The sequence below is a fragment of the Camelina sativa genome, chromosome 15 (genome assembly GCF_030686135.1).
Source record: "Camelina sativa cultivar CO46 ecotype springtype chromosome 15, ASM3068613v1".
Classification (NCBI taxonomy): Eukaryota; Viridiplantae; Streptophyta; class Magnoliopsida; order Brassicales; family Brassicaceae; genus Camelina; species Camelina sativa.
The window spans coordinates 5,765,001-5,785,926 of NC_141894.1; the positions used below are offsets into that span (position 1 = coordinate 5,765,001).

The window sequence follows — 20,926 nt, forward strand, 5'->3', positions numbered from 1 at the left end:
CAAGATGAAGCTTGTTGAGATGGAAGGCTCTCACGTCCTCCAGAACGACTACGACTCTCTTGACGTCCACGTCGGACAGTGCTTTGCCGTGCTAGTGACCGCTGACCAAGTGGCCAAGAACTACTACATGGTTGCATCCACTAGGTTCCTCAAGAAGGAAGTGAGCACTGTTGGTGTGTTGAGCTACGAAGGAAGCAACGTTGAGGCTTCAGCTGAGCTCCCCAAGGCTCCCGTCGGCTGGGCTTGGTCTCTCAACCAGTTCAGATCCTTCAGATGGAACTTGACCGCTAGTGCTGCCAGACCTAACCCACAAGGATCTTACCATTACGGAAAGATCAACATCACCCGTACCATCAAGCTCGCCAACAGCAAGAATGTGGTGAACGGAAAGGTCAGGTTTGGGTTCAACGGTGTATCACACGTTGACACCGAGACTCCCTTGAAGCTTGCTGAGTACTTCGGAATGGCCGAGAAGGTTTTCAAGTACAACGTCATTAAGGACGAACCAGCAGCCAAGATCACAGCACTAACTGTCGAGCCCAATGTCCTCAACATCACTTTCCGTACCTTTGTCGAAATCATCTTCGAGAACCACGAGAAAAGCATGCAATCCTTCCATTTGGACGGTCACTCCTTCTTCGCTGTCGCGTAAGCCTCCCATTCAAAACCAATTCTCGCAATAGGTCTTTCTTTATGAGATCCCTAACACTTAGCTCTATATAACATGTGTTTTGCAGTTCCGAGCCAGGAAGATGGACACCAGAGAAGAGAAGTAACTACAACTTGCTCGACGCAGTTAGCAGACACACCGTGCAAGTGTACCCCAAATCGTGGTCAGCCATTCTCTTGACATTCGACAACGCCGGTATGTGGAACGTCAGATCAGAGAACTGGGAGAGAAGATACTTGGGCGAGCAATTGTACATCAGTGTTCTCTCACCTGAAAAATCACTAAGAGACGAGTACAACATCCCTCTCAACACCAACCTTTGCGGTATCGTCAAGGGCTTGCCATTACCTACACCTTACACTATTTAAGCCTCACTTCGACAAAGTTTTTTTATTTCATTTATATGTAAAATTCTACTTTTCCAAAGTGAGTGTATTACGTGACTAATTAACCCTTTCCTAATCTCATTAAACCCTACTATATATAATTTAACTACAGACCAAATTGTTGTTTCACTTATAAGTTATAACCTAAATTGACTTCTTTTATACACAAGAGACTATTGTTCAACTCACAGAGAGACATTTGAAATTAATTAAACTCAAGTGATTAAGTAGAAAAGATATTAAATCCTTGTGGATATTCTGTGAATAAAATCCTTCAAAGTCTCCTCGATCATATCGATCGATGAGTAAATCCGAAAAGACCACACTAGCGAATAAGAGATTCAAATATTGGTTTCATGCAAACCAGATTAGTTTCACAGTGTGATATTGTTCGAAAGAAGAGGAATCGAAGTTTGACTTCTAATTATCACAATCAGATTCCCGAATCCTAGCAGCAAATTACATGAATCAGAAAACTAAAGACCAAAAGTTCAGAGAAACAAAAAGAAACAAAAAGAAACCTAGATTGACATAAACCCTAACTCACCTGAAAGGTTAATTAAATTCCACCGCAAGCAAGCGTAAGACAGTCTCTCATCGTCAGCTCAGCAGCTGAGAGCAAAACAAGCTGATGCTTGTTGAAGTCAAACAAGTTTAAGAAGGAGATAGACGGTGAAAAACAAAGTTCACGCGCGCGTGTGTTGTGACGATGCGACTCGAAGAAGCTTACGCTTTTTTTTTTTCTCTCTTCGATGTTTTTAATTCATAATTCAATATTATTTTTTTGTTTTTTAAAAACTTGTTGTCGGTAAAAATATATTAAAGAAATATATAGCAAAAGAGAAAATGTAAAGTAGTAGTTTATTTCTTGCATGTATTTTTTTTTTTTTAAGATATACAATCTCTATTTATATCACACGTGAAAATTTATTACTTATTTACAATTTTGGACTACCATATTATAGTTTTAATAAAGAAAAGTATATATTCAGTAACCCTAATTATAATATTTAGTTTGGTGTGAAAACTTATTGTTAACTAACGAGAAGCGCCTTAGTTAGCCTAGTTGCCTTCCTACTGCGATGCGACCGTCTCTTTCCACCCGAGAGAGTTCGAAGCTGCCGTTGAGCAGAACGTTTTTACTCATGTTATTCTTGGCAACAATTTTACAAATAGTTTCTAATTCTAGAGGAAAAACAAAAAATAAATTGGCTGAACAATACATATGTCTTTTTGATAAGCACGTGTTGAGCAGATAAGACATAGATGTATACAAAGCGTGATCCAACCCTTTCACCAGGGGGAAAAAAATCTTTAATCACTAGTGAAAAAATCATCATTCATCAAGATCTTGTTCTTCCAGAAATTTAACTATTCTGGACTTTGCGATATATAAGATAAGATCCTCATATATAAAACTATAACGAAACAGAAATATAGACCAAGAAATATATATCTTTGTGAGCATTTTAACTAGTTCTAGATACAAACCTTTTATTCAATACTTAGAAAAAACATTCGGTTTTAAACATATAGTTTTCAGGAAAGAAACAGGATTTATGGACCTTACTTACCTCGTTTCTGCATTCTTCCTTTGGTTGAGTTCTTGTGATCTTTACCACATAACACCTAAGCGCGACACAAAGTAACGTGTAGCCAAGGACAACTTGCCGATCATGTTACTTTTTTTCTTTTTGGTTATAATTGTATATAATAAAGAACACTATATAACAATTAAAATTTCTTCCTGACTTCTTCAAGAACCAAAGAATTTTGATATTAAAAATGTCTTAATAGAGTATAAAGAAAGATCATTTAAATCGGCAAGTCATCCTTGGCTGCACACTACTTCCGTCACATACGCGTTTCACTATAGCCCACTTGTATATATGAAAACCACATACCAAAAAATGTATATGTGAAAACCATATATTTTTGATATTTTTTCTACTCGAAAGTAACAAAAGAGATGCAAGAGGAAGATCTATACATATTAGTTTGGCTGCTTATGAATACTAGAGGTCTCACTCGCCCTGGGTTTATATAGAAGACGGTGCAGAGAGAGATAAGAGAGGTGAGGGGGAATAAAATAATTAAATTGAAAAGAGAGAAAGATTATATTTGAGATGCATTATATTCATTTATGCCCCCAAGAAGGTAGATATGCAAAATCCCCCAAATTCTAAAGGAAAATAAAACTAGTTGTAATAATATACAGTATAATTACATGAATAAATAGGATCGAAAATAAAAGAATTTAATTAAAGAGATATTTGACCAAAATTTTTTTTTTTTTAAAAGAGATAAGGTTCCTCCATGCTTCTCCATCCTCATAATATTAGTTTTCTCAAGCTGCAAAAGCTTTACAGCTTTCACAGATGCCATTAAGAGATATGGGCCCATAGACACAAATACACATTCATATACACGCACATATATCTTCATATACACATACACATGATGTACCATTAGATATTTAATTTTCTTTTTACTTTGATAAAAAAACTTAGATATTTAGATTGCTAGTGTGTATAACGAATCGTCTTGTTTCTTTATTAATTGTTTTTAATCTTCTTTCGTTGACAAAAATAAGCGTATCCCTTTCCCACCTTTATCATTTATAAAACCCTTTCGAAAAAAATATCTCTAAAATTAGATGCTCTCTAGCTAACACAAATTAATGATCACCAAGAAATACTATATTAATGTATTTGAATGTTTAGAGTTTTTCTGATAAGCTCAGAAATTAAGGTTTTGACTAACCTAGGTAAATAGATTCTCTTTGTGCAAAAACAAGTTGATATGCAATAATATATGAAAGAAGAGGGGCGTGGTTTAAGGAAGAAGACCCACTTGCACAAAAACGACCTCGTTATGGTAAGTTGATAGGAACCATAAGTTTCTAATTTTAGTACTTACTAAGAAATAAATCTCGAGGAAAGAAAATGTGTAGAGAAAGAGAGAGGGAGAAGATAGAAAGCGATTCTAGTAAACATTTTTAAAAGAAGAGAGGAATCTTAACATTTACGTGTACCCCTAGTTATCCCGACATGCACTCGAAAGGGCACTATTTTATAAACTATTTTTAGTTTATTTATAAAACAAGTAATCGGTAAAATATAGAGACCTTAAGTTCTGCATATCTTTGACAAAAAAATATTGTATACACACACACAAAAATGAGAACGTGGAATCTCAAAGTTATCGAAAAGATCAAAAAGGCCCTGCTCGAGTAGGTCACTTGCGTGGCCGTACATTTTTTATATTTTCATTATTTTTTCAAAATATTATTAATACGATATCAATGTGTCATATGTAAGTAAAGTATAGAACACATTATTGAGAAAGAAAACGCAATATGTCATATGTAAAGTAAACAACACATTATTGAGAAAGAAAACGCAATATGTCATATGTAATTTATGAAAACTTTAAACCAATAAAAGATGAAGCAAATTTGTCATATCACATTGTTCTCAAAGTTGCTTTTTTTTTTTTTTTTTTTTCATCAACGTTTTGTTGCTATTTCACGTAAAAATATATATTTAGGATGCCTATACAAGAAAATGGATACTTGGGGAAAAGAAGAAGTAAATGGGTACAATGTGATGTCAGTTGGTGGAGTGGCAGATCGATGGGATTTTCACTGCTCTTTTGGCTCAAACCCCTATGCCTCATGTGCTTCCCTCTATCTATAGTATTTTTTTCATGCTGAAAATGATTTTAATGGAAAAATTTTATTGGAAACCCAAAATTGGAGGTTTTCATGTTATTGTGTTTGTGCATATAAAAATTGAAGCTTGAAACTTCAATAATGTGGCAGTAGAGGAAACAAAATAGTAAAAAAGTAGGTATAAATTGAAATTTAGGTAAAAAATTACACAAAAACGGTGCTACTACAGAAGTAGAAGTAAGACTGAACTAAGCTATATGTCATATTCATAAGATAAAACATTGTTTATAAATGATGTTTACGGAACTTTTTCGTGATTACACAAATATTAGTTTGAGCAAAAAGGGGATAAAAATAGTATCATGTAAAATATAAGTGTAGGGGTAGCTAGTGACAAAAAGATGAACAGAAATTAGAACCGTCGTTTTCGATCGTAATGATTCTTCAATTTATACTACTCTCTTTGTGGAGAGAGAGGTCAACCAAAGAATCTGAAAGATTGATCTTAAGACTTTTTCAATAGGTCCATGCAGGGACCATATAAAGGACCCCCAACATAAGATGAATTTGCGAAGCATTGATTCAGAGAACAAATTTACGGAATAGTAAAACAAAGAAATATATGATAAACTGTTAAGTGGTTATTAGTATAGTATATGGCAAAGAACATATATACGTATATTAAACAGATTATACAGTGTGTATCTACTGTATATCTATTATTGCATCAATGCATGATGTGAGTATATTACCATCTATTGTATATCTATGCAATTTGTCATGAATGATATTGTCTCATTTACTTTCTCTTTAACCAAAAAAAACTATACAAATGATGGAACATATGTCCTACCACTCTGTGACTCTTAAACTCTACTGACATCGGTGTCCTGAGTTCTCCCACGAAATCTATGTCCAAATCCCCAAATTGATATGCATACGATACCCACGAGATCACTGTCGAATATAATTTCTATGTAAAGAAACAACAAATTTCCTGAAAAAGAATGTAGTCCGTCCAGTGTCTCTCTGGTTTTTCCACTCGGTTCTCCATTATTAATTTATAACGTTTAACAAAGACTCACAAACAAGATGAAGAAATGTTTACAAGGGGATTTTTTTTTTTTTTTTTTTATCGCATATGCAGATTCTGTTTTTAAAGTAATGTAACGAATCGACATCGAAGTACCTTTTCACAATGCGCACTATGCACAAGAAAAGACTCGTCAAAAGCAAAGCAAAAGGTGGGGATGGCTCTTAAGGGTCAACAGCTTAAGAATCTTGAGGAGTCTCGAATCTAGTCGGTGTATCGATACCCGCCATACAGCAAAGTCCACTGATCAAGATGAGAAGAAAAACGATTCCCTGCAAAAAGAAAAAGAAAAGGACGAGACATATAATCAGAGGCTTTGAAGAAATCAACACAAGACTGAGTGAAATTAGCTTTCGACCTAGATATGACCCAGATCCTTTATTACACTTGTCAAGTTTATAAAATTCCTAATCTTGGTTGAGAACAATGAACACCAAAGTCAGAAGCATGACCGAGAATAAAAAGAGTAACTTCTTACCACTAGTATGCCCTCCAAAAGGGATGACTTAAATTTGCAGAGTTCATCACAACCAGTAGTAACTTCAGGAGTGCTGTTTCCTTTAGCAGTTTCAGCAAGAAACCTTTGGAGAGTTTTGTAAGATGTGTACCAATAAGGATCAGAAACATAAAGAGCTGTATATTTACTGCCGGATTGTTCTACAGAATTAACAAGTTCGGAGATGCTTTCACCTGCAGCATAGATCAACGAATTGCTTCAGTTCTTTCTTCTCATACTATCTATCAGTTAGTAATTCTTTTACAATGATGTTCTTTCCACTTACGCTCTGAAAGAGATTGGCCAGCTTGACTTTTTGATTCTTCAGAACCCTCGGAACAAAGCACAACTAAGTCAGTTTCTCCTTCTTTCCTTGTTTCTCTTCTAGCAAGCAAATGATCCTGCCAAAATTATTCATGAGTAACCAGAGAGTGAAGGAAAGGGGTAGTATCATTGAGTAGGTATGGGATCAGGAAAATTACAAACGAGTATTACTTTGAAAGACTGCAGGCCTGATAGTTTCTGAATAGTCCCATCCTCAACAAAGCACGAATCTGAGAACACGATATTGCTGACTCCTACATTGTTGGGGCAAGCTTCTTTAAGCCCTGAAAGCAACAAGTTCTCCATTCTTTCTTCCTCTGGCGCAGCAATATATGGGAATGCCAGCGAGAAGTTGGAAGCTGTAAATAGATTCTGTTGAAAACAAGACTTGTATGTTAGAGTATTGTGGATGTTTAAACTAGGTCAGCGATCTGTTCCATGGAAGCAATATCAAAATTCCGTGATGAAGAAATGAAAAACTTGCACTTACATTCAAAGTATTAACAAGGGTAGGGTCAGAGTTCCTTCTTGAAGAAACATCAGAGGAGAGTAACTGAAAACAGAAGAGAATGTAAATATTAGAATTCTCAGCATAGCACAGAAGATACAGAGCAGATACGCTTAATTTCTTGCAATTAGTAAAAGACATAAGTTTCTTCACAATATCACACCAAGAAACCAAAGTTCCAAATGATCATTTATGCTAATGTTACAATGAGCTCTTACATAATCACTCACACTAGAATTGACAAAATAGATCTTAATCTTTCACAGATAATTTTTGTTTGCCTTACCTCTCTGCCAATGAACACAAGTGCAACATCAACAGGTTGCTCAAGTTTCTTCTCCGAGCACTAGACAAAAGAAACAGTAAAACGAGAATGAGAAAACCAAATGACATCCAGTGAGTTGTAGAAATTGAAAAAAATCATAGGTATCATTAGAAGAAGCCATACCAAAAAATTTGACCAGCCTCCTTGAGTGAACACAGAACCTACAAGATCTTTTGCAGATACGACCTGATAGTTTACAGCCTCATCCAACTCACCATTAGCAGACCTGATTTTAAGAATCAAATTCACCAATTAAACAAGTAATCTAACGCCACAGTTCGATACACACATCAGATATCACAGCACCATGTACCAAATTTGACAAGGATAGAGAAAGAGATGCATAACTGGAGATGAGGAGACCAGAGGAAAGCAGGAACGGTGTTCGGAGAAGCCAATCCAATTTCAAAGAGAGAGGACACAGAGAGAGCCACCAACAACGCAACCACACCAATTTGAATCTTCATCATCTTCGTCGTCAGATCAAAAAATCCTACCGGAGAAACAAAATAAATCAATCGGACAATTCATCACGCCGCACGAAACGATTAACAAATCCAAAAGTAAATAATCAGAAACAAACCTGAAGAATCTGAGATCGTTTCCAGAAATTGACGGATCAATAGATTTTTTTGTTTTTTAAAATCAAGTCTCAAATACAATGGAACGACAGATTCATAATATCTCTCCGATCCTCAAATCTGGGCGACACATATGAAGATGAGTAGAGGTCGACGACATGTAAAGCATTAAACAACGTCGTTTCGAAACGAAAAATCAATAACCAACAGAGATAACCGGTTTTGGATAAGTTAAGTCATAATACCGTCTTGGGCTAGATTAGGCTTTTACAAATATCCAATACGGCCCAATTTCTTCAATCAGTTAAGCGTCCGTGATCCGTATCACTGAACAAGAAACGGAAACGCGATCCCGCCAAAGAAACCTCTTTACTCTCTTCCTCGGAAATTCTCAACGCGTCGTTTGCTTCTCTCTTGCGTCATCTGTGATTCGTTCGACGGGAAATTGCGATTCAACATCAGAATTTTGGAGCCATTGTTTTGAATAATGAAGAGACATCGGAGTAACAACAAGTAACGAAAGCTGCAGCAAGGTTGAGATTTTAACGATGATCTGTGTTTCGTTACGAAATCGAATTCATAATTGGCTTCGCGACTATGTTAGGCTCCAATCTGTCGTTGTGATTCTTATTTACGCTCAGGTAAATCCGTAATTTTCTTTTTGATTTTGCGTTTTTTTTCCTTTTGTTTCTCTTCTGAATGATTCATATCTATTTTGGGGGCTAGGGTTCTTCTTCGATTCCTTTATCGATTTTTTTTTTTTCGTTTATTTGTGGTTAGAAGTGAAAGAAAACTCATATTGATGAATGATTTTGTAACGATTGGTTTCAGATTGGGTGCGCGTTGATCGGTTCACTAGGGGCATTGTACAATGGAGTCTTGCTAATAAATTTGGCGATTGCGTTATTTGGGTTAGTTGCAATCGAGAGTAATAGCCAGAAGCTTGGCAGAACCTATGCGGTTCTTCTCTTCTGCGGCATTCTTCTTGATGTCTCATGGTTCATTCTCTTCTCCAAGGAGATTTGGTATGTCACTATCCTCTTGTGATTTGGTTTCTGTGGCTTTGTTTAATTTGCAACACATATTGTATTAACTGTCCTGAACTTTTCTTGATTGGCTCGTTGTATTTTGTGAAATGATATGATCATCAAATCTTTGTTATTCATCTGCTGCCTTATTATTGACAAAAGATTTGAATTTCATTGTAGGAACCTTTCTTCTGAGATGTATAAAGCCTTTTACATCTTCTCTGTGAAACTCACTATGGCTATGGAAATTGCTGGGTTTGTTGTGAGGATATCGTCTTCTCTGTTATGGTTTCAGATTTATAGGCTGGGAGCTTCTATTATAGACACTTCATTTCCTCGTCAATCAGATTCAGATTTACGAAATAGCTTCTTAGAACCTCCTCTTTTCGCTAGGCAACGTTCACGTGATCCAGAATCACGAAATAGCTTCTTAGAGCCTCCTCCTATACCTAAGCCACGTTCACGTTCTGATGATTTCTTGGGAGATTCTGCTGACGAACCAGCCTTGTACACTCCTCTGCTTGATGGCTGCCAAAGCAATATCACTACGCCCAGTGTCACACAGCCACAGGTCTTTCTATTTTCTACCTGTTATTCTCTTAAGTAGTTTATGTACTCATTGTAGATGAGGTTTTACACTTGTTTGTCTATGTTTTCTGAAATGTATTTGCAATGGGTTTCCAGATCACCAGATGCTTGGTTACTCTGCCAAGATCTCGTTAGTGGATGTGAATACCCTTCATAAAAAAGTTTTTCTGGCTCTTCTTTTGAAACTGCAGTTGATGCAATATAGTGAGAATTGAATGAACTATCTAGAAAATAACAATGCCTTTCTGCTCTTCGTCACTCTAGTTACAAACAAACAAGAGCTTTATAGCTTTGATAAATAGTATGCTGCTTCTCTTGTCTCAAGCACTCCTCTAAAACTTACACAGCCATAGCAAGTAGGTTTTCATCCTTTTGTGTATCCTTTTGTAGGTGGTTAAATATCATTCAGCTGGAGACATTCACAAAGGATCCCCATCATCAGCTGCAGAAGCCTCTCGAAATAAGTCTCCTTTCTCCAGATCCTTGGAGGCACTTGATTCAAGTCTCCGTTGATACTACATCTATCGACTGTGGCCGGTATTGTACTAAGCCTTTTTTTCTTTTCTTTCTGGTGGATATTTTTTGCACACATTTAATTATATAGACATAGAAAGAAGCCTTTTAGGCCTCTTAACCAGTGGAAAATTGCAAGTGTTGACAATCCTACTTTGCAGCATTTGCGCTTCTTAGCTTCTCAGATTTGCCTGGTAGTTTCCAATTCGCAGGAAGATAGCTTTTGGCTAGAGGAACTTCACTGAACAATCTAAAGTCCATATATACTTGAAGAATGCAGATCGGAATTTTACATAGTGGGTGACACAAGAACCATTTGCCTTAAATCATCACTGATTTTACTCAAAACTGTATAGATTTGGTGTGACATATGGACTTAGGAATGTACATATCAGCATTCTTTTCTGTAAATGAAAAATACATTCTTTTGAGGTGAATTGGAGGTTTAGTATAAAGATCTTCGTTTCTTTTGATCCAAACATTTGGTACTCATTGTATCTTCTTCGTTCGTTTTTTTTAACTCAAGTTTCCTACACATGATGATGAGTATGAGTCATCTGATGTATATAGAGGGCGTGTCATGGGGCCTGACGTTGAACGACCAGCAGCCCAAAGTTGCGTGGTAGAATTACTAATTAAATTAATCTGGCCCAGTAAAAATAAAATAAAAATGGTTTCGTGCAAATTAATTGTTTGACCTAAGAAAATCGAAAACTTATCCACGTCTGACTAATTAGCTTTTGCTGATTAAGAGAGAGATTAGATTAATAGTTTTGAAAAAGGTGGTCAAACCAAAGACCCAAACCAAAAAAAAAAAAAAGTCTGCGTGGATCTGCAGCCGTTTTCATTACCCACAAAAATCTCCGCTCGACGATGACGATGATCCCACTCTGCTGAAATTTTTTGGGTTTCGCTCTCGATTGTTTCCTAGTCTTCGCCTCTTCTGGATTTGGTACTAGTCTAGCTTTTTTTTTTTTTTTTTTTCTGAGTTTCGAAGAGGTAAAATGTTGTCCCGATTCCTCTGTTTTTTTTATTTTCTGGGTTGTGTTGTTCGAATTACCTCTTCGGAAAACCCTAATCTAATAATTATATCATCCGACAAGCGAGATTGACTATAGTGAGTGAATACGATTTTGAGTTTTTTTTAATCTGTTGATTATAATTTTGTTTTGGCTGTGGTTTGATATCGTTTCTGCATTTTCATTTGGTTTAAAAATCTCTCAGTGTTTTTTTCATTTGGCAATTAAAGCAGAGAGTGGTGGTGGTGCTATAATGGAAGATGCAACAGAGACGACGACTACGTATTGGTGTCACATGTGTTCTCGATCGGTGAATCCAGCGATTGAAGGCGAGATCATCACATGCAACTTCTGTCTAAGCGGATTCGTTGAGGAAATGGATGATAACAATCCTCCTCCTCAAGATTCCGTTACCGTTGATGATGATCATCATCATCATACTGCGGATTCTCTCTGGGCTCCCATCTTGATGGGGATGATGAACAGTCATCATGACCAACAACATCATCAGGGAGACTCTGAATCTCTTGTTGAAGACGAAGATGACAATGAAAATGATGATGATGATGATGATGATGATGATGAGGACAATGATGGAGAAGAAGTTGATATAAATAGGCAACTTGAAGCTATTAGGAGGATAAGGAGTAGGCACTCAGCTGCCATTACCAATCTCCTTCAAGGGATACGAGCTGGCTTATTGGTAGAATCTGAGACTAATCCTGATAACAGCGAGCTTGTTCTCTTGATCAACTCCTTTAACCAAACCATCAGTGTTCATCAAGACTCCATCGACACCACAACTTCTGTGCCTTCTGGATCTTTAGGTGACTATTTCATTGGACCTGGGTTCGAGGCCTTGCTTCAGCGTTTGGCTGAGAATGATTTAAACAACCGGTACGGTACACCTCCAGCTACTAAAGAAGCTGTTGAGGCGCTAGGGATTGTGAAAATCGAAGATGGTTTGTTGCAATGTACTGTGTGTTTGGATGATTTTGAGATTGGTATGGAGGTGAAAGAGATGCCTTGTAAGCATAAGTTTCATAGCGACTGCTTGTTGCCGTGGCTTGAACTTCATAGCTCGTGCCCTGTGTGTAGATATCTGCTTCCTACTGGTGATGATGATGGTGAGACAAAGACTGATGGAGAAGGTTTGAGAAACAATGAAGAAGATATCAGTGTTGATTCTGTGGTGGTGGGGAATGGATCATCATCATCACCAGACTCAAGTTTGAACAATTCATCAGCTTACTAAAAAACTTAAGGCTCACAATTTGAGTCAAGGTTACTTGAACAGAGAGGATCATTTGAGATCCGTCATTTAGTATTTTATGTTTATTTTGTTTGCACATAGTTTTTTCGGATTTGGTGGAAAATGGATTCTCTGGAATTAATTACAACATTTTCTTGCTGATTAAATGTTTCAAATTTGTTCCTGTTAGTTCATTACAAAAATCATTAAGAATCACAACTAGATTAATAGTTAACTTATGCAGAGTCATCCCAATCTTCTTTTGAGCAGAAGACTTGATCTTGTCTCTAGTACGATTGTTTCAAATATCTTCACGCGGTAATTTGGAAACCTTAGATTTCCTTTAAAAAATGAAAAAAAAAAATAGAAGGAAAATGTCAACCAAGTTAAAAAGAGTACGTACAATTCGAAAGCTCTGTTAGCATTATATAATAAACCATAGTCGTATGTTTGATTTGATATAAATACACATATTTACTGCATAGTTAGTCCGTACCATTTCAACACAAAACTAGAAGAAATGAAAGGGAAGTTGTGGTTGATCAGCTCGCTTTTGGTTCTCTCCTTGGTGATTTCATCGGTCTCAGCTCAACCAGAGAAGTTTCGCAAACTTAGTGAGTAATTTTTTTTTTTTGTGTTTTCATGGAATATAGGTAGTATACACACCCACTTATAAATATGAATAATTTATACGTATGTTATGGTTACATAAACTCTTATTAAGTTGTAGGCTTGTAGCATACCAACAATAGAAAGGAGTCAACACATAGTAATTTGCAGAATGATCAATTGGTTTGATAATATATATGATGCAGTGGTTCTACAATTTCTGAACTGGTAGAGTGATTCCATAGTTTCGAACTGTTTTTCCCACTTTTTTTTCTTGAATTGGTCAGTTGAAAAAAAAGAAGAAGGTATTAGGGACAAAAAAAAAATGATTCCTTGATTTTAATTTTCTTATTTTGTATTCATCAGTTGATTCTTGTTTTATATAGTAAGAAGTTGGATAACACATGTGCCAGTTTTGGATTTATACTAAATTTATATGTTCATCCTTAATTTTTCTAGAAGAAGATTTAAGAGCGTCAATGAAGATCGAAACACCTCGTAGTGTGTCGCCACCAGGACATGGATGTAACAGCAAGTCACATCCGAATCGTGGATCTTGTAAAAAGCCGCCCGGCCATGGCAATTAGAAAGACCAGTTTTATAAAATGTACAAACATCAAGATTTCACAACCAAACTATATTTGAGTGATATATAATTTGTGTAGTTTGATATAAAATGGTGAGAAAATTGCATTAAATGGCAATAAAAAAGATTGGATTAAGACAAAGATAGGGGGTTACTCCATGGTAAACAAAATGAGCTATAACATAATTTGGACGGTTGTATCTATATAATTCAAACATGACAACTATTTTTTTTTCCCTATATTATGGTACTTCTATCATATGAGAGAGTTTGATAATCATCTTGGGTTTCACATTATCATTTAAAGTGTTGAAATCATTTATTTGGTAATATGCATGCTATTTTTCTACATTATCATTTGAATTTAAGAATTTTCACTCCATTCGATATCATTTTAGCAAATTTTCATCTATAATACAAAAAAATCACGAATACTTTCATTAAGCGAAATTTCCCTCAAAGTTTGAATCACATATAGATATAGTTCTTACAATATATAGTTAAGATTGTAAATCTTTTTAACCTAATACTTTGGTAAACATTGTATATTAGGTTTAAATGTTTAATAATTTGATAAGAATTCTAGTATTGAACGATATGAATTTTCACACAGGATATATATAAGATTAACAGAGAACACAAAACACGTCCACACTTTGAACACTTGAAAACTGAAAACAATAAACACTTTAAAACCCTATAAAGAATATAGCCAATAGAAAAATAATCTCCAAAGTGCATAATAAAAAGAAAGAAAAAAAATCTTTATATTCGACTAAACTCCTCTCGTATCTCACCTTATTGTGCCTCATTCTTTCTCTCAAAGACTTCGTGTTGAAAGAGCGACCAGTACTCTCTTGTCTCTCTCTCTCTCTCTCTCTCTCTCAAACAAAACACGAACAATTCTTCCTCCTCTTTTGTTCTTGTTTGGCAACTCCAGATTCTCACAGTGCCACCACAATCTCCAACATTGCACAACAGTTGAGAGACATCTCATCATAAACTAAGTAAGCAACAACATCAGGTTATCAAATCTATACTCCTCCTTTGGTTTCATCTCTTATGCCGTGTTTGGCAATTCACGTTTTCGTGTTTAGCTTTTCCTCTTTCTGGGTCTTCTTGTGTCAACAACGCAACGCTAACTGCTTTATCCCTATAAATCGAGAAACTTTACAATCGGGAGATTGCTGAATCCTTCTTTAAACATCAAAGTACCCAACTTTTTGGTTGTTGTGTGTTTCCATGTTTTTTGTCGTAAAGGTTTCGACTTTTGCTGCTTCTTGTTTCATACCATTGTTGATATGTTCGTCTCGTGGGTTAATCCGTTACGAGATCATTGAGAAATTACATGCCGTCTACGGTACAACTTTGTTTTTATATTCGGGATCGATGCTTTTATGGGCTTTGCTTTTTGATCAGGTCTGATTTAGCGAATCTGGGTCTCTGTTTCAACTTAATTTGGCTCTGAAAACACTTTATCTTTTTCCTCCGCTTCGGTGCTTTTGTGGGTTTTGCTCTAATTTATGTGTCTGTTGTTTGTTTTAATGATCAAAGAGGTGAATTGAATCGAATGTATTTGTTGGTATCTTTCAATTTCTCAAGTTTGTTGAATCTTCAGTTTGATACTGTGATCTGAAATATCTGAGCTTTATACTTTACCCCGTCGTGTTGGTAACGACAATGTATGTATCTGGGCTCTTGTCATTGGTTCATACTTAGGATAATGAATTTCTAAGTTCCATCTTTAATCTTTGTGTGTTTCTTGGTGTTTGATCTTGTACGTATCTGATTTGCCAGGAAACTATGATGATTGAGATGTTCTTGATTTTTACATCTGCTTCAACAGTTTTTGAGAGTCAATATTGAAAATGCAGCTCTTTTGCTCTCCTTTCAGGTTTCACTACGTTGAGCATGGAAGGGGAGAATACTATTATGGAAGAAGCAGTTGTTATGGAAGATTCCTATGATGATGGATTTAGCTGTGGAGATGCACAAGTTGAGCCTCGTGTTGGAGATGAGTTTCAGGTCGAGATTCCTCCTATGATGTCTGCATCTGAGCGTGCTGTGTTTCTTTCCACTCCTGTTGCTGCTTTGGATGATTCTTCTTACTCCTTTCTCGTCGGACTACCTGTCCAAGTAATGTGGATTGACAAACGTAGAAGAGGACAAGGAAATGGAGATGATAACGTTGACATGAACCAATCTTTGAAATCTTTAAGAGCCAAGAAAAGCCGTTGCTCTGCCAAGAACAGAGGCAAGAAGAGTGACAAGAGTTCTGAATCCAAGAAGCAAAGACTGAATCTTGAGGCTGTTCCTGCGATACCGTCCAGTTCTTGGGAAGATGTTGAAGTGGCTAGCTTTGTTCTTGGTCTGTATACATTTGGGAAGAACTTTACTCAGGTGAAGAGTTTCATGGAGACCAAAGCAATAGGAGAGATTGTGTTGTTTTACTATGGGAAGTTCTACAACTCTGCTAAGTTCCACAGTTGGTCTTCATCTCGCAAGAAACGGAACCGGAAATGTGTGTATGGAAGAAAGCTCTATTCAGGTTGGAGGCAACAACAGTTGCTAACCCGTTTGATGCCTTCTATTCCTGATGAAGCTCAGAAGAAGATGCTCGTAGATGTGAGTTTCCTTCACATCCTGATGCGGTATTCGTAACCACTATATATGTTTTGTTCACTGATCTTAACTATTCGCAGGTCTCAAAGTCATTTGCTGAAGGTAATATCACTCTGGAGAAATACGTAAACACAGTGAAGAATCTTGTGGGTCTCAAGCTTCTGGTAGACGCTGTGGCGATTGGTAAAGAAAAAGAAGATCTCTCAATTCCTACATCAACACCAATGAAGACCAAACCATGGTTTACGGTTTCTTCAAAACCTTCCTCGGTCCCGGGCTTAGGGGATTACAATTCACTCACATCTGCTGGCATTATAAAACAGTTAACTGGCGGCAGTTCACGTCTGAGCAAGGCCCGTTGCAATGATATATTCTGGGACGCTGTATGGCCGCGTTTGCTAGCCAGAGGATGGCGTTCAGAGCAGCCTGAGGACCAAGGCTATTTAAGATCTAAGGATTACATTGTTTTCATTGTCCCTGGCGTGAAAAAGTTTTCAAGACAGAAGCATGTCAAAGGCGATCATTACTTTGATTCCGTCAGTGATATTCTAACAAAGGTTATTTCAGAGCCTGAGCTTCTTGAGTTTGAAACAGGAGGAGAGATCAGAGAAGCGACCGCCAATGGATTCGTTGTTGCAGAGAACTCTTCTGACCAATCAGATGAAGAGTCTTCCCCATCTGGTAGTCAAAGATATCGTTACCTCAGGTCTCCATGCTCTAACCGTGGAACTCTGGGAATGAAATTCACTGTTGTGGACACTAGTTTGGCTGCTGGAGGAGGGAAGTTGTGTGAATTACGAAATCCTCATTCAGTGTCTTTAGTTTCTGAGCCAAAGACTCGACTAGGAGGTAAAGATTCTTCTGCGCCTAAAATTTCCCTGGAGAATCAGAATGTGGAAAAGTCTCAAGTGAGGCCTCTAGAAGTCAAGAACCAAGTAAATGAGGAAATGCGATTCACGATTATTGATACGAGTGTAGACCACAGTGGAAAGGTATCTGGGTTTAGGAGATGGAGACATTTACCAAGTGATGACACTAAAAGTGGTTATGTAGGTGCTGATTCTCCTATAAAGGAGGAGAAGGCTTTGGGGAAGGTTAAGGATCGATCAAAGAGGTCTAAGCACAGGTCTACGTCTACCCCTCGAGCAGAAACTAGCTATCATTCAGTAAATTCTGCACCATATTTAAAACGCAGACGGCTCAGTGCTTGCATTTCAAGAGAAAGTCCAGTGTCCAAACATTTACCGGGTGATGATGACACAAAAAACACTGTTTGTCTTGAATCAGAGCAGAAAGATACATGTGCAGTCCAACACCAAAATAGCAGTTGTGAAGAGATGAATGAGGACAAAGAGATATATGAAACCAAGTTGTCGGTTGAGCATATGAACTTAAAGTCTGATGAACCAGTGAAGATTGAAACTGGGCCGTCTTCTCCGCCTATTGAGATTCACGAAGCGTCAGAGATTGAACCAAGTGGGTTAAATTCTTCTATCTCCGGTGTAGACAAGCACTATTCTCCAGAGAAGATAAGAACACCCCAAAAACACATTTTTTCAGATCAAGAACCAAAGAGGGTCTGGTCAGTGTCAGAGTCAGAAAAGAAACGCCCTTCCAATGATATGGAACAAAAGCAAGCAGTTGAGCTCCCTTCGTTGTCAGGCTCAAATACTAATAGATGTTCTTCCAATGGCCTCGGAACTACTCAAGAAGTGGGTTCATCTGAACAACAACACGACCAACAGATTAATACAGATGGTCCAAGAAGACAGAGCACAAGAAAACGACCATTGACCACCCGGGCCCTGGAAGCTCTTGAATCCGGATTTCTTACAACCAAGAAAATGAAAAGCACAAGTAAACCAGAGCCGAGAAAACGTGAAGGTTCAACGAAGAAAAAGCGCTCCGCTAAAGCGTGTAACAGAAATGGGAGTGCAGATTCGGAGCACAGAAGAGAAGATAGAAGCAGTTATGTAAAGAAAGCACCAGTAAGTAAGCCCTTGGATCAGATAGAGGATTCAAAGCCTAGCTATCTTCTCAATGAAGCAAGAGCTGAGAGTAAGGCTCTTGATCGAATACAGGATTCAAGGCCAGTCCTAACCGAATACCCTAAACTTCCACCGATTGTTTTGAAGTTTCCATTCAGGCGTGGCTAAGGAGCTTCAGGGACTTAAGTCTGAAAGTTTTTGACCATTGGGGTGTGGGAAGATTGGCCTTGCTGAAGAATAAATGTGTATAGAAGAGATGTTTTTACAAGGTTTTATTCCATAATCTTTGCTATTTTTCTTATTATTTTCATTGTTAGTCAGAACTCAGAAGTAATGTTTCTATTATTGGTTTGCTTGGGAGTTATTTAAAGAAACTTTTCATATGGACTAATAGTAATGATGGTTATGTACCATGATACATCCAAATCCTGAATTGTAGTAGTCTAAACTAAAGTCACAACAATGAATTTCATACTGCTATACAAATCTTGACTGATTGAAGTGCAGCTGATTTGCTGCCTTGTCCAAGTTGTGAGAGACTGCTTTGTTTGGGACTGATAAAGTATTCATTTGAACCAAAAGAGCGTGCATATTAGTCTACTCTGCCCGGAAGCATAGCTAATATATATGTTGACTTATACGATTATCTCAGTTAGTATGTATAAAATATCTTTATATAGAACTATAGAAGTCTTCTGACGCGCTATGTGAAAACTTGACTATTAAGTTATGATAAAACTTAAGTTTGATCGATATATATACACTCAAACAGTATAAGGTATCACCAGAACAATTATGAAGGTCAAGTTCTGTTTGATTGCTTCGCTTATGATTCTCTCTTTGGCGATTTCGTCATACGTCGTTTTAGTTCAATCATACGAATCCGGTAAGTATTATTTATATTCGTATCACCCTCTTTAGCCGTTCCCATATATATATGCTAATATAATTGTATGTAAAAAAGAGTTAAAAAGATATTAGAATTTGTTTTTTTTTTTGGAAAACTGACAGGTATCGAAGAATTTGTTAGAAGCATGGATAACATTTAGCTACTTTTTTACATCTATGCATGGTAATATATATGAGTAATTCACTGTTTTGAGTTTTGACACATGATGATAACTGTGTAGAAGAAGAAACAATAGCAGAAACGATTCACATTCGAAAGATAATGAAGATCGGAGCTCCTCGTAGTAAGTCACCACCTGATCGCCAATGGGATGGGAGTGACTCGCCACTACCCGCCTAAGGCGATGGCTATACGACTTGTGGTTACATCGTATAATCTCAAATATATCTTCCAAATTTGTGAACCTTATAATATAGTTTATGTAAAGTACAAGATACTTAAAAGAAAACCAATGGCCAGTTCCTATGTGTTTTTGATTATTTTTTCAAATCCCCTAAATGTTTGTTTGTTTGTTTTTTATTTTTGTGTGAGTTCATACAAAATTTTGTCAACGAACCAAGCTGTCACCTAACTTTTAATTATTACGTGAGACTGACCTTGTCTTTTATACACACACCTCAATTATTTGAACATATTAAAATAGTAGAAGAGTACGTACGTAAATCATCTCCGTAGAATCATTGTTACGATTAAGACCTAGTCTTGTCTTAGTTGTCTAGTTACATCTTATATTTATTTCAAAGTCCTTTCACGCGCTATTTGAAACTCATTACAAGTATTATTCATAACTATTTTTATCAACATTTTTCCATAACCTATGTTTCCTTTTTTCCATAACTTATGTTACAAGAGATATTTCAATGAATCATAAGAAACTTTTTTTTTTTTTTGAAGGAAGAAGAAAAAAAAAAAAAGTATGTAAAGACTTTGTATTATCAACAATATAAAGAAAACGATGGATGAAATCATTCGAAAGATCCATCTAATTAGTTAATGATTTACGGTCGCATGTATATGATTCATATAAATACATACGTAAACCAATATAACGAACAAAAAGAAGAATATCATCAACACACAAAAATAGATTAAATGAAGGGGAAGATGTGGTTGGTTGCTTTACTTTTGGTTCTTTCTTTGGTGATTTCATCTTATGCGATTTCAGCTCAGGCATACAATATCCGCAAACTCGGTGAGTAATTCATACCCGATCGAATAATATTTATCTTTTGTATATTTGATTTTGTTCTATATTTTCTTCTTCATATATGATTCGTAATTAATATTTAGTATTTTATTTATATATAGCCAGAGATATAGACGCAGAATCTAGTGTATCACGACCAGCGAAACAATGTTGCTAGGAAGCAAAAGGAGACGAACAAAGGGACTTCTCGTAGGAAAAAACACCGTGTCCGTGTCAGAAAGACCAATTATACATAAACATTATTCTTTGTTCTAGCATTAGAAAAAACTAATGTAAGAATCCAAGAAAATTCTCATCTTAATTTTCGTTGTTAGATTTCTGACACGTCTTTTGAGTTGTTAAGTTTGTTCCGGTCTGTTTTTGAATCCAGTCTTACTTTTGACTCGGCAGCATATTCTACTATTGCCATATGAATGATGAAGTGAGTTTTTGTACATTATAATGTTGTATATATGGACTTCGAATTTCAAAATTAATTGACAATTTTTTTGCTTTATCAATTAATAAATTGATTTACTGTAATACTTTTAGTTTCTATTTTTAATTTT

General features: G+C 36.4%; 5 protein-coding genes and 4 long non-coding RNA genes across 14 annotated transcripts in view; 7 read left to right on the plus strand and 2 right to left on the minus strand.

The window, feature by feature from the left end:
• LOC104745584 (protein SKU5 SIMILAR 14-like) overlaps window positions 1-1,174 on the plus strand; it is a 2,364-nt gene extending 1,190 nt beyond the window's left edge. The window contains exons 2-3 of the mRNA XM_010466871.3: window positions 1-648; window positions 738-1,174. The exon at window positions 1-648 is cut by the window's left edge and continues 459 nt beyond it. Of these exons, the coding sequence (XP_010465173.2) occupies window positions 1-648; window positions 738-1,038 (949 nt within the window). The 3' untranslated portion in view covers window positions 1,039-1,174. The remainder of the gene's footprint in view (window positions 649-737) is intronic.
• The window catches only part of LOC147926300 (uncharacterized), a 2,324-nt gene extending 631 nt beyond the window's left edge, over window positions 1-1,693 (minus strand). The window contains exons 1-2 of the long non-coding RNA XR_015582299.1: window positions 1,604-1,693; window positions 1-1,504 (exon numbers count right to left, since the gene is read on the minus strand). The exon at window positions 1-1,504 is cut by the window's left edge and continues 631 nt beyond it. This is a non-coding gene — a long non-coding RNA (uncharacterized LOC147926300). The remainder of the gene's footprint in view (window positions 1,505-1,603) is intronic.
• Window positions 1,694-5,722: 4,029 nt separating this feature from the next.
• On the minus strand, window positions 5,723-8,273 carry LOC104745585 (2-C-methyl-D-erythritol 4-phosphate cytidylyltransferase). The gene is made up of 9 exons (XM_010466872.3): window positions 8,059-8,273; window positions 7,824-7,968; window positions 7,599-7,701; window positions 7,437-7,496; window positions 7,133-7,195; window positions 6,814-7,014; window positions 6,605-6,719; window positions 6,301-6,512; window positions 5,723-6,094 (listed from the first exon to the last, which is right to left on the minus strand). The coding sequence occupies exons 2-9, from the start codon at window positions 7,943-7,945 to the stop codon at window positions 6,002-6,004; spliced, it is 969 nt and encodes a 322-aa protein (XP_010465174.1). The 5' UTR covers window positions 7,946-7,968; window positions 8,059-8,273; the 3' UTR covers window positions 5,723-6,001.
• An 85-nt stretch (window positions 8,274-8,358) lies between these two features.
• Window positions 8,359-10,664, plus strand: LOC104745586 (uncharacterized). Of its 2 annotated transcripts, none has more exons than XM_010466873.3 (5): window positions 8,359-8,697; window positions 8,888-9,081; window positions 9,265-9,655; window positions 10,063-10,209; window positions 10,347-10,664. In XM_010466873.3, exons 1-4 carry the CDS (start codon window positions 8,605-8,607, stop codon window positions 10,183-10,185), a joined length of 801 nt encoding a protein of 266 aa, XP_010465175.1. In that variant the 5' UTR covers window positions 8,359-8,604; the 3' UTR covers window positions 10,186-10,209; window positions 10,347-10,664. The 2 variants fall into 2 exon arrangements, with proteins under 2 accessions (XP_010465175.1, XP_010465176.2); XM_010466874.3 differs by having other exon boundaries at window positions 10,398-10,664.
• A 216-nt stretch (window positions 10,665-10,880) lies between these two features.
• On the plus strand, window positions 10,881-12,623 carry LOC104745587 (E3 ubiquitin-protein ligase SIRP1-like). Of its 4 annotated transcripts, none has more exons than XM_087488565.1 (2): window positions 10,881-11,137; window positions 11,438-12,623. In XM_087488565.1, exon 2 carries the CDS (start codon window positions 11,458-11,460, stop codon window positions 12,457-12,459), a length of 1,002 nt encoding a protein of 333 aa, XP_087344691.1. In that variant the 5' UTR covers window positions 10,881-11,137; window positions 11,438-11,457; the 3' UTR covers window positions 12,460-12,623. The 4 variants fall into 4 exon arrangements, with proteins under 4 accessions (XP_087344691.1, XP_087344692.1, XP_087344693.1 ...); XM_087488566.1 differs by having other exon boundaries at window positions 10,903-11,137; window positions 11,435-12,623; XM_087488567.1 differs by having other exon boundaries at window positions 10,947-11,302; window positions 11,435-12,623.
• Window positions 12,624-12,922: 299 nt separating this feature from the next.
• On the plus strand, window positions 12,923-13,948 carry LOC147926301 (uncharacterized). Its single transcript, XR_015582300.1, has 2 exons — window positions 12,923-13,070; window positions 13,525-13,948. It is a non-coding gene; the product is annotated as an uncharacterized LOC147926301 (long non-coding RNA).
• A 435-nt stretch (window positions 13,949-14,383) lies between these two features.
• On the plus strand, window positions 14,384-18,687 carry LOC109124911 (uncharacterized). 2 transcript variants are annotated; one of them, XM_087489597.1, is made up of 3 exons: window positions 14,384-14,658; window positions 15,546-16,276; window positions 16,354-18,687. In XM_087489597.1, exons 2-3 carry the CDS (start codon window positions 15,563-15,565, stop codon window positions 18,427-18,429), a joined length of 2,790 nt encoding a protein of 929 aa, XP_087345723.1. In that variant the 5' UTR covers window positions 14,384-14,658; window positions 15,546-15,562; the 3' UTR covers window positions 18,430-18,687. The 2 variants fall into 2 exon arrangements, with proteins under 2 accessions (XP_087345723.1, XP_087345722.1); XM_087489596.1 differs by having other exon boundaries at window positions 14,425-14,675.
• A 279-nt stretch (window positions 18,688-18,966) lies between these two features.
• LOC104745591 (uncharacterized) lies at window positions 18,967-19,726 on the plus strand. The gene is made up of 2 exons (XR_002035385.2): window positions 18,967-19,147; window positions 19,392-19,726. It is a non-coding gene; the product is annotated as an uncharacterized LOC104745591 (long non-coding RNA).
• A 285-nt stretch (window positions 19,727-20,011) lies between these two features.
• Window positions 20,012-20,900, plus strand: LOC147926302 (uncharacterized). Its single transcript, XR_015581415.1, has 2 exons — window positions 20,012-20,363; window positions 20,480-20,900. It is a non-coding gene; the product is annotated as an uncharacterized LOC147926302 (long non-coding RNA).
• The last annotated feature ends 26 nt before the right edge of the window (window positions 20,901-20,926 follow it).

Coding starts and splice junctions, on each gene's coding strand:
- LOC104745586 (XM_010466873.3), top strand. CDS start 8,605: ATGATCTGTGTTTCGTTACGAAATCGAATTCATAATTGGCTTCGCGAC. Junction 9,082..9,264: donor CTCTTCTCCAAGGAGATTTG/GTATGTCACTAT, acceptor ATTTCATTGTAG/GAACCTTTCTTCTGAGATGT. Junction 9,656..10,062: donor CCAGTGTCACACAGCCACAG/GTCTTTCTATTT, acceptor ATCCTTTTGTAG/GTGGTTAAATATCATTCAGC.
- LOC104745587 (XM_087488565.1), top strand. CDS start 11,458: ATGGAAGATGCAACAGAGACGACGACTACGTATTGGTGTCACATGTGT.
- LOC104745585 (XM_010466872.3), bottom strand. CDS start 7,945: ATGATGAAGATTCAAATTGGTGTGGTTGCGTTGTTGGTGGCTCTCTCT. Junction 7,497..7,598: donor GAGGCTGGTCAAATTTTTTG/GTATGGCTTCTT, acceptor TCTTTTGTCTAG/TGCTCGGAGAAGAAACTTGA. Junction 7,196..7,436: donor TTGTGTTCATTGGCAGAGAG/GTAAGGCAAACA, acceptor TTCTGTTTTCAG/TTACTCTCCTCTGATGTTTC.
- LOC109124911 (XM_087489597.1), top strand. CDS start 15,563: ATGGAAGGGGAGAATACTATTATGGAAGAAGCAGTTGTTATGGAAGAT. Junction 16,277..16,353: donor AGAAGAAGATGCTCGTAGAT/GTGAGTTTCCTT, acceptor AACTATTCGCAG/GTCTCAAAGTCATTTGCTGA.